Genomic DNA, 11394 nt, shown 5'->3' with positions numbered 1-11394 from the left:
CCTGATTCGGAACTGCACCGACGTGCACGTATAACTCGACCCTAATGCAGGGGTTCCCAAAGTGCGGCCCGCCAATGTCGGATCATCCGCGATCTTCAAGTTATAGAGGCGAGGTTTATGAGATTTTTCCGAAAAAGCAAATGAATTTTCATCGGATCGGACCATCGATTCAATTCGAACCGTTCGCGTGTTCCCTCGAAGTTGAAGTTGTCGAGGTTCGACTGCGACTAGAAGGGAATCGCGTGCCGGTTCGTAGAGGCCGCCACGAAAGTTTTCGCATAGTTGCTGTTCGCAGAAATAAGAACGGAACAAAGTAATTGTAATGGTGTGTCGGGGATTCGGACGCGTATAAATACGAGCGAAAGGGGGCATGCGAAAGTGTTGGACCGCCGTCTGTTCGCCGTCTATTTTCGACAAGAACAGGAAGCTCATCCGCTCTTCCATTCGACTACCGCGAGTATACTCGCGCATGCTCTCCGAGCATGGAACGCCTCGTCTCAAGAATAACGCTTTCGTATTCGTCGTAAATACGAATACCGAATGCTCGCTACCGAAAATAATCATGCGAGGACGCCGATACGATTTCAGACCACTTCTTCCGCGACTCTCTCGAAGCCGAAGCCGAAGCCGAAGCCGAAGCCGAAGCCGAAGCCGTCCGACGGGACAAAAATGCATTCCGAACGCGAACCTCCGAAGTAACTGCTTCAACGTCCACCACCGATCTTCCTACGCGCGGCTAACATTAACTAACGGTACAAGATTCATTGGTAAACGATCGCGGACTTTGGGTTTTGCGGTTGGATCAGTAGTGTTGGGAAGTGTGCCGACCAAGATAGCCCCCGTGCCCTCGCGCCGAAACAGTGATACGAAAAGCCAGTTTGTGTTTCTGCTAGTTCATTCGGTACACCGAAGTCTCGATTCGAGCATCGGCACCGTTACCAGCCGCCAGAAGTTGTTGTTCGCGCGACACGTCGTACGAAACCGACTATTTATAAACTTATGCAACCGAGCGAACTACACGTGAGATTCTTAATCAACAAATCCCGAAGGGTCCTCGGTCGAAGCCTGTCTAAGATTAAATTGGAATACATGACACGTACCTGCCGTTAACCGCAACGTCAAATGGCTAACAATGAAAAGATCTTGGATCACAATGGGCAAAAGATCGAGAAAGAAAGCGAACGGCCGGGCGCGAGTCGGTTCGCTCGCGAACAAAGGGCGATGCCGAAGATAAAGGACAGAATAGACGAGACTCGTCTGCCTACTCCGCCGTCGGACCCGTGGCCGAGTCAATGGTATCCGCGAAACACCTCGGCGGAGACGATGCAGCCCCGGAACTTCGAGGAAGACGAGGACATGCTGGCGTACTTGACGGACCTTGAAACCCCGCCCTCGGACAGTCAAGCTTCGGAGTGTCCTTCGAGGAATTCCACCGCGTCCACGATAACGGTGCCGAAACTCTGCACGGAGGAGGCTTTCGATCATTTGAATCGCCTCTACTCGTTGACGGAACAGATTCTCGAGCTCAGGCATCGTACCACGAACTTCTTCAAACGCGTCCGAAATTTGGAGAAGCTGAAGGTGCTCCGGAACGCGAATCGCGCGCTGGAGGAGGTTTTCGCGAGTGACTACGACGCGGCGAGCGATTTCTGCGAGGAGGACACGGGATTCGCGGATTCTCTGTTGGACGCGATGATATCGAACTGCAGAGAGCCCGCGTTTCAGAGGCGAAGCACGCGAACACCCAGACGGCCGAGGAACAAGTTCGATTTCCAGAAGCAGACGTCGGGAGACGACGTTTCCAAGAACGCGCCGAAAGTGTCGAAATGGACCAGGGTCAAAGCTGCGTTCAAATGGGAAAGAGCTTACGCGAACGACGCCGCCGCGGAGACACCGCCGATCGACACGGCTGCTGCGACAACTCCGACCAGCCCTATCACGCCGACGACCAAGCATCTCGGTGTTCCGGACGTCGAAACGGGAAATTCGGGCAGCAGCAGTCCTTCGTTTTACATCGACGATATCTCGGACACGGGGACTCCTTTCGGTCGAACCTCGACCGCGTCTCTGTCGAACGAAGCCTTTTGCGAATGTGCGAGACACCGTTACGGCATTATCCTTAATTACGTTCGTTCGAATAGACGCACGCAGCTTTTCACCCGATCGTCACATTTATTTCTAGGTTCTTCGAAAAATACATCGAACCATTCGGAACACTCGAGAACGAAAGAAGATCGAAGAGAACAGTGTACGGATAGGCGTAGTCAATCTCTCGATCGTAATGTCGTCGCGCTGGATGCTGCACAGGCCAACGATGTGAGTTACGGAGATCGGGATGATCGAGGAATCTTACCAACATCACTATGATTCCTTTTTTCTGTTTTTCTGTTTTTCTGTTTTTCTGTTTTTTTGATATTTCGAATCACATGCTGTGATACTTTTTGCAAGATGTTGTTGTTCGCTTTGTCGTGCTAAACTTGCTCGGTGCTCGGTGCTCGAATAGCCGTTCATTTCTTGCAGGCTATCGGAGAACATGTTGCGATTTAAAAATATCCTCGATAATACGCGCGCAAAACTGCCACGCCTAGCAAGTTTGTTCGGCCGCTAAGATGCCGTTAATTTTACCATACCAAGTAGCAGTGCTGGTTAATATTTGGCGAAATAAATATTCCAACTACCATTTAATGTCTCGCATTCTGTTCGGCTCAAATGAATCATAATTTAAGTAGCACGTGAAATGTTGGCAAATCAAATGTTTTAATTTTAACGATACGAAAGCAAAAATCAAATATTCTATTTGAATAATTTGACATAAAAGAAAATAGCTCAATCTTGCTTTAAGGTGTCGGGCCATCCCACGAGTAATACGGTTCTTTAAAGAGATGGTACTTACTTTTTTGTACGTTCTATTTCGAGAAAAATTTCATACACAAATATCCAAAGATTTTGGAAATAATCCAACAATTAGCGATTGATGCGATCGGGCTATTCTCCGATATTTTACGTTCGAACTGTAAACGTTAGAGCGCGGCGGTGGCTATAATCTGTGTTTATGTTCGCGTTACATGAATTTGGAGAAGAGTCAAAGCAGTTGTCTGGCAAACGAAACATTCCAGATTCGATTCCTCGTACTCGATAATTCTTTTTGTTTATAGAATGATGCACGGTAGACCAACATTCGGAATAGAATTTCTTATGCGAATAACTTTTTCTACAAAATTGAGCAAACAAGAAAAATTTCAAGAGAATATATTTTCTAGACTCACGTTTCGCAGTTCGCTAAGCACCGTTTCTCGCACAATGTTTAATACTAGAATGGTCGAGAGAAGGAAGCAATTCGAGTCACAGAAGAAAAGAATGGGACCGTGTATCCATCGAATGGAATCGATGAGAAGGATACAAGATTGACATCGAAGAGGCCACCTCCATCTCTGACGATCACGATTCCTCCGCTCAATGATGACATCAGGTGTGTGCCCTCTCCAGAATCTAATTCGTCGCTTTCCTCCAGTGCGCACACTCCTAGCGGAAATTCTCCTCTACTTCGAAATATACATCGAGAACAGTCGTCCGCTAAACATTTTAAACGACAGGTTAGCTATGTTTTCCCCCTTTTTACATTTATCGTTACTGGATTAACACGAGTAACACAATTGACACACATACGTATGCAGATTTACTGGAAAACACACAAATCTTTTCCATTAGATATAATATAATACAGGGTGTTCGGCTACGGGTGGGGGAAAATTTAACGGGTGGTTCTTCGTGAGAATACGACAAGAAAGAATAAAGAATAGAAAACGTGCGATTTCAGCTTCGTTTTTTTTGCCGCCTAAAATGCGACAACCCGACCAACAGAGGTGCAGGTTGCGCGCGTCATAGAGGCGTTCGACGTGTCGAGCGACAGATACATGCTCACCTTGGTTCTCGTTTGGGGGCTCATCGGGGTGAAAATGTTTGAAGGATTTACAAATTAATCGTTGGGCGACACGGAATCTGCCTACTCGTTAAAATCCACGAGAGAATAGAAATTCTAATATCGGCCCTATTATGGAATTATCGAGTAGAAGAGGTGAATGCCCTATCACTTTACGATCGAATGATTCCCGTGTAACCGTTCTGTCCATAAATACCGAATGAAATCCTCGCTAGCGCAAGTATTCGGAAAAACCCACATATGGTGGGAAAACGGGTTTCGAACGAGCAACGCGAAGACAGAAAGAATAATTTCTCCGTGATATTTGTTGGCTTAACAAACGTGTTTCGTTTGTCCATGCAGCAATCGGCCATCGAAGGGTCCATAGCATCAAGAGTACGGGGACAAGATTCGAAATGGAGTAAGGTCAGACGTGCGTTCCTGACAAATTCTCCTCTTTGCATTCCGCCAAGTCCTGTTAAAGTCGTTTCCAGACAAATGTTCCTACAAAACGGTAAACGATACAAATTTCTACTAATTATTCGTGTTTGAACCATCGTTTATTTGCGCTTTTTCGTAAGGGCACAAATACAGTCGTCCAAGTATTTCGTAAACATTGCATTCTCTTTGCTGTACGTTTTGATTGCTTCGGCCGATACTGCTTTATAATATTTGATAATGTTCTGCTTGTACGCGACAATTTCCTTTAAGCTGTCCTCTGCGCATTTCGATCCATCTTCCAATATTTTCGTTGCGCTATCGCTGTTTTCTTTCATACATTCCTGTAACGCTTGAACATTTTTGCACTTGCGACAAGATCTTACGAGGAATTCTGCCCGATCGGCGCAGATTAACGCATCTCGTTCGATACGTTCCGCCAGTTTCGTCACTTTTCGTATTCTTGCCATCAGATCGCATCGGAGCGTTTGAATATGTTGCCGCGATCGATGATTGAAGTATAACGCGCATTTTCGTTTCACCGAACCAAACGAAACATCCAAACTCATTAACTCCGACAGTTTAGCCTTATTGCTCGCAGACAATTTTTCTAGTTGAGCTTCTTCGTTCGCCTTTGCTGCTTCTACATAACTATTCAGCTCCTTTAGCGTAGAACTCGATTTTTCTTGGACATCTTTTAGTAATGATTTTCCGCGACTCGTTATCTTCTCGCATGTTTCTCGGTAGTCTTCGAAAGTCGTTTGTTCTTTACACTGAAATTAACCAAAAGGGGCTTTACAGATAATAATTATTGTGCTGTCGTCCTTTTGTCCCGTTGGGTTGTACACGTAATATATGTTATTGAACGTATCTTGGAATAGTACGTAGAAACAAACTTCAGTTGCAACGTGAAAAAAATAAAATTACAAAACGTCCTGAAGTGTATTTTATATACATATTGTGTTCTATAAATGCTTTCATACTTTTGGTGCGGGTTTCTTAAATAATGATTTGCAACACAGAAACGCTTCGGATGGTTTCGGACATCGATTCAACTTTTCTCGATATTCTTTACATTTTGGCGAGTCCGTTGTGTTTTTGCTACTTTGGGTTTTTTTATATAATGTTGCACTATTGTGGTGAAACTTACACGAGGCAAGTCTGGAAGAATTTAGAAATTTGTATGTTTTAGGAACTACAAAAGCAGGTAATTTTGAAGTGAACATGCCAACATGTCGCGGTACGTTGACAGTAATCGATCGATTGATTTTTGTCGCAGTGAAACAAATTTGTTGAAACCACAGATTATAGCGTGATACGCGCAAACACGTATTTACAGGGTGTCCCGCGTAACGCGACTCGCTATCGTTCGGCTATTTGCGACCATGCAACGGGAAATATTTTGAACCGTAGTTTAAGCAACAGGTTCCTTACGTTCGCAAAAGGAGGATAAAATAATTTGTTCAACTGTCCATGCTAGGTCAAGAATGTTCGACTCCGGGCAGTTGCAGCGCCAGCGCAGAAGATCTCGAACAACTAACAGCGTTGAATACGCAAACAGACACTCAACGAGATTATCGAGGTCTTCGGGAGAAACTGGGCGCCGAATTCCACCAGAAGCTGGTCGAGTGGGAACGCATCAAGAATTTATCTCCGCGTCCCCACGCGAAGGATAGCCGAGAAGCTTCGTCGAATTTGCTAAACCCTCGGGACCATTTTCTGTCCGAGGAGAGACTGTCTTTCGAGTTCAGAAAGAAGCTTCAGGATTGGAAACGCGTCAAGAAGGAACGACGAGGGAGCACTTCTTTCGAGCAACAGAGATTCAATCGTCGTCGCCTAACCGATTGGCAATTATGGAAGTCTCCTTTGAAAACCGAATGTAGAAATCGTGGAATCGCTGGTCAGCTTGCCAGTTGCGGAGACAGTGCTATCAGTGCCGGCAGGTCGCATCTCTCCGAGGATTTTCTTCGGAAGATGGATGTCTGGAAGCGTATGAACGAGACAGCTCACCGCGATACAGAACCCTCGGCACGATCAAAATTACATCGGCTTGGAATCGGGTCTGGAATCGACGAGAGCGAGTTTCTAACTCTGGAGAAAGCTTTGTCGCTCTTCAACCGCAACACCGTCAAGGAACGAAGGGAAAGCGATACGCAGCAGTTGGACAAGTTTATCGACGGAAATACCAAGTAATTCTATAAATCCTGCTTTCGTTGCAATACCGATAGGTAATTGTTATCATCTTGTTGCAGGTCGTATATCGATGCTGAAAGCAACGCGAACTATACCGATCAAGTTCTGGTACAAACGCCAGCCGGCTCTTATCGGTTCGAGGGTATATCGCGAGAATTTACCAGAAAGTTATACGATTGGGAAAAGCATCGTGGAATATCACCGAGATCCTCCACTTTTCGTTTGCTGGGACCTGCTTTTGATCCACTTCTCAGAGAATCGAATATCGAAATTCCACTAACACCGATAACTAGTAAGAATACCGTATCTACATGTTTCGACACCCTGTAGATTAGACAAATATCGTACAGGAGAGGTAACGATGTTTTAGAAAAATATTCATAAAACCATGGCGAATTGTTTTGCCTTTTTACCAAATGTAAAATAGTAATTAAAGCTTGAAATTTGTGTCGGACAGTGTTATAAATTGGACAATAACTTCGCAGGAAGAATAATTTTGCGTTAACGAATTGTTTAGAAACCGGATCCGGTGAACAGGTGTTTTACAGCGATCGTAGTTTTAGAAGATCAAAGTCTGTGGATGACCTAACCGGGAGAAGCAGTTTAAACGAATCTTTTATACGTCGCTCGACGAGTTTGCAATTATTCAATCGCATGGCAAATACGCTAGAAAAATCCAGTCGCGTCGACAGTTTACTAATATCGAGTAAGTATTGCATACCGATGAAACGCATCGTTATGGTAGCCGTCGTTTACCTTTGCAAATACTAAAAATACCAAATGCTAATAATACCCCGCCATACTCATAGGTAATTGCCGAAGGGTGGAAGAGATAACCGAGGACATTTTAATGGACGATTCCGAACCGGAAGCGATGATAGTCGATATCGAGGATGTTATCGAGGAGACTGCGAGTCCCCTGAAGAGGATGCAACCGCATCAAACGCCTGTGTACTCGGTTGCAGCTAGCGAGACGACCAGCATCGCCGTGCCCCTTGGAACGGTTACGTCCAGCCACGAACCATCCCCGGTGCTATTCATCGAAATAGAGGACACCCTCGATCGAAAACCGCGGAAGCCTAAAGACAGAGATCGTCACAGGAACTGTTCTCCGATTTCGCAGAACATTTCGGACGTTGAATATTTTGCACCGGAAAACGTATTGAACGACACGAGACATTCGTCGAGCAACGAAGACGTAAATTCGGACTGTTCGTCCATTCTAGACTCAACGGATGAAAATAAGTATCGTGCCGAGGAGAGTTTCCACAGCATCGATCGAGACTCGCGCAAAGATCTCACGAAAACGAACGATGTCCGTTCGATCGAGCAAAATCGAAAATGCGGATTCGCGGAGGAGTTAATGGAACAACAACTAGCAGCCGAGGACACCTTTGAGAAGTATATGAAACACGAGCGCGAGATATTTAAAAAAGGCAACTGTACCTTTGTAGATTTTTATATTTTCAGGAAAGAAGTTCCGTCCGGACCATCCAACGAAGGAACTGTCGTTGAAACTGTTACGGCAGAACAGAGATTCGACGGTAAGTTAGAAGCCTTTTCCGTGATTTCCTGTGATCGAGGGAATTCGAAATTTTGATTAATCTTGCTTCACGCACATTAGGATCGGACGAATGCGAAACTGTTCGCAGATGGAATCTTGGAAAGCACTCGACTTTTGCGACAAACATAAAAGAATCGACGGTAGATGTGATGCAATTTCGTATTATCCTGGCGCTGAGAATCTTTCGTTGCTGTCTGTTATAACTTTTTACTAACCAGATACTATTAACCCACAAGTACATAAGTAATATACATTGAAAGTAGTTCGGTACTAGAACATTTTTAATCGAAACACGGTTGAAATTCGACATTTTGTTCGTTCGCCCGATTTTCTAACGGTATGCAAATATTTTTCGAGATCGGATCAAAGTAGGGGAGTAAGAGTTGAGAGAGAAAAAAAGCTAAATAAGTAAATAAAACGAACGCTTTCTTCGGAAATAAGTTTTACCATAGCACAATCAAAATTAGCAACCTGTCGGTACAACCAGGATTTATCGGGCGAGGAGAAGCACGATAGAGAGTGCGACCATGATCGGAAGACCGAACAAGATGGAGGCAGCTGCAACGTAAGGGACGTTACCGAGGTTTTAACGCGCTGGGAACGCGGCAATCGGTACGAAAATGTTAAATCGGTGGAAGATCCTTATTACTGCTCCCTCGTTGACGGACGGCCACCGACTAACTATGAAACGTACAACACGGAAAGATTATCGGGATCGTCGGCTACTTCTAAATTAGGTCAGTAGGGGTATTCTGGTTGTTCGAGGCCGTTTTTCACCAATTTTTACTCGGTCCTTGAGATATCGTGGCAACAGTTTCGAAAAAATAAATTATGCGAAATATGAGTTGCGTTCTTGGAACGCCTACATCGGTAGATAGAGTTATATTTTCACAAATTTGATTTTCAGAAAGTACCAACTGGGAGGGCTCGTATCGCACGAGCCGGGAAAACACGGGCGAGTCGCATGATCTCGGTAAGAAGTCGAATTCATTTCAAGTCAAGTCAAACGTATTCGAACGCGGGTCGTTGCAGTCGTACGCCAAACGTTTGGATGACCAAAAACAAAACGATCGGCCGGGAGATACGATGCTCGAGGAAACAACGGTGATACAACGAGAAGAGCATAAATTAGAAAAGATTTCAACTTTGAAGTTACCAGCAAAAAATACTTGCAACAGCATCCACAACCGCGAGTCAACTGCGCAAACAACTTCTTCCCCCGCCGTCGACGAAGAAATTCTGAACAACGTGATCGTTCGTTCGATCGGCAAAGGCTGCACAGGAAGCGCGAAAGCCTTACGGCAATCGATCGATGGCCCGACAGCGAACGATCCAGCACGCGAGCACGAGCGCGATCGTCGATCGAGCAACGACGACAACACCCCGGTCAATTTCGAAAAACCTGCTAAGAAGCGATACTCTCCGACGCGTAACGTCTTCGTCAAAACGAAACGCATGATATTCTCCCCGTTCCGTCGCGAAGAAGACTATTTCTCCCGTCGAAAAAACAGCAACGGCTCCGATAGCGATCAAGCGTGTTCCCCGAAGACCAAAGGCAAATCTAGATCGGCATCTCCGAAAATAAATCAACAGGACGTGCTGTCAAGAATGTCTTTTTCTCTTCCGTGGCCCATTGGTTCGTTCTCGAAAGATCAGGAGACGAAGGAGCCGCGGAACGAGACAGAAATCGTCTATAAAAATAAAAGAACATCGTCGCTGACCAGTGAGAACGACGTGTTCCGAAAATCTAGCTTTCAAAGCACGACGGTGAAATTCGCGGAAGAAGCGAAGAGAACGACATCGGGTAAACTGGAAAATCGAGCATCGGTCGGATGGTTCAGCGGGAAACGGGAAGAGAGGAAAAACGAAGCGTCGCGTTTGGAGTTCGACCCGAGTTCCTCGGATCTTATGCACAAATTGCAGATTTTGTCGAGCGTCGTGGCGAAGAGAGACGGTCGAAGTACGATTTCGGAGGAACTGTCCGTGGAGTCGCGTTCGTTGAGGATGCGGCGCGCGAAAGAGGACTTTCTGTCGCGACGAGGTGGTCCGCTTTTCCATTCGGTCGTGAAACCGTCGTTCGACGATCAGATTTCGGACGTTCCCAGAACGTCGATCATCCACCGCGAACATGTTTCGGGGAAATGGGACACGAGCGATTCGAACAACGCGCCGAAATCGGCACCGAGCCTACGGCAAACGAAGAGGAAGACGACTAACACGGAAGAGGCGAGCACCCTAAACGAAGACGAGATAAATGCATCGAGTGGTTCGGACGCTTCTCTGTCCGATCGTGCAAAGTCTGCTAGTACCGGTATGATAAACGTCGATCCCGACATCTTCAACCGACTGACAGAGCCTGGTCGTGGATGCGAGTCTCTTCCGAGGACCTCTTCGAAGCTGCAGAAGCCTGGCGGGCCTCTCGCCAAGATTGTTAATAAGTGTAAATTTATTCGATTGATTTGCGGCAAGGAGCAAAACAATCTGAACACGATCGCTAGACTGTGCAGGCAGAGCTTGCTGATCGATATTAAGAATGATTTCGAGAAACACTGGGAAGCTGACGAGCGAGCAAACAAAGCTACGAGAGAGGAATAATTACAAGTTTTTTGTTTCCGAAAGAACGTCGTCAAATATCTATAGCAGTTTGTCTGAATCAAACTGAGCGCAGCGCGCCCACTGCCCCCTTCCAGTATGCACCGGCGCGACGTTACCGTGGGGCGGCGAAGCAAGCGTTTCAGGGGCTCCAACCGTGCCCAGCGCCGATCTACATGTATATCGTATGATCGTCGTAGCAATAACAAGAATCAAGTTAAACGTAGAACTAAGTAGCGTATTCGAATATTTTACAGATATTTATTTGCAATTTATATGAAAGTGTAATTAAACGTCGTACGCAATACATCTGTCAAGGCAAGTTTTATATTAATCTCTTTTTCCTAAAACGTCTCCGAACACGAAAAATAAGGAGTAAAATATTTGTGTGAAGAAATTTCAAGCATTGGATATATACGTATAATATTGAACCGTCATTTTTGTTTCACAGATGAAAAATCGGTCCCGACAAGCGAACCACGTGTTGAGTGTTGCAAATGATAGGAACTTTGGATATCCGTATCGTCGCAAGTGATCCGTGATGCGCACGGTCGTTTTGGTAATTGGGCAAACTCTTTTACTCGAGTAAATAAGCAATTATTATATTTTGGCTTGGCAAATATTATAATAACGGGCTAGAGAGGTTAACCGGGTTATCTCGAATACGATCATCGGCCGAGGCGTTTTA

The 11394-nt window shown here is 45.6% G+C and overlaps 2 protein-coding genes across 2 annotated transcripts; one reads left to right on the top strand and one right to left on the bottom strand.

The window, feature by feature from the left end:
• Nucleotides 1-317: 317 nt before the first annotated feature.
• LOC143360148 (uncharacterized) lies at nt 318-11028 on the top strand. Its single transcript, XM_076798741.1, has 12 exons — nt 318-2092; nt 2183-2316; nt 3315-3593; nt 4283-4433; nt 5838-6546; nt 6610-6842; nt 7068-7256; nt 7360-7951; nt 8021-8094; nt 8175-8254; nt 8602-8851; nt 9022-11028. Exons 1-12 carry the CDS (start codon nt 1123-1125, stop codon nt 10707-10709), a joined length of 5349 nt encoding a protein of 1782 aa, XP_076654856.1. The 5' UTR covers nt 318-1122; the 3' UTR covers nt 10710-11028.
• Nucleotides 4454-5206, bottom strand: LOC143360149 (uncharacterized). Its single transcript, XM_076798742.1, has one exon. The coding sequence runs from the start codon at nt 4924-4926 to the stop codon at nt 4480-4482; it is 447 nt and encodes a 148-aa protein (XP_076654857.1). The 5' UTR covers nt 4927-5206; the 3' UTR covers nt 4454-4479.
• Nucleotides 11029-11394: the final 366 nt, after the last annotated feature.

Source organism: Halictus rubicundus, chromosome 13, assembly GCF_050948215.1.
Source record: "Halictus rubicundus isolate RS-2024b chromosome 13, iyHalRubi1_principal, whole genome shotgun sequence".
NCBI classification, from domain to species: Eukaryota; Metazoa; Arthropoda; class Insecta; order Hymenoptera; family Halictidae; genus Halictus; species Halictus rubicundus.
This window is presented reverse-complemented; position numbering and strand designations above follow the sequence as displayed.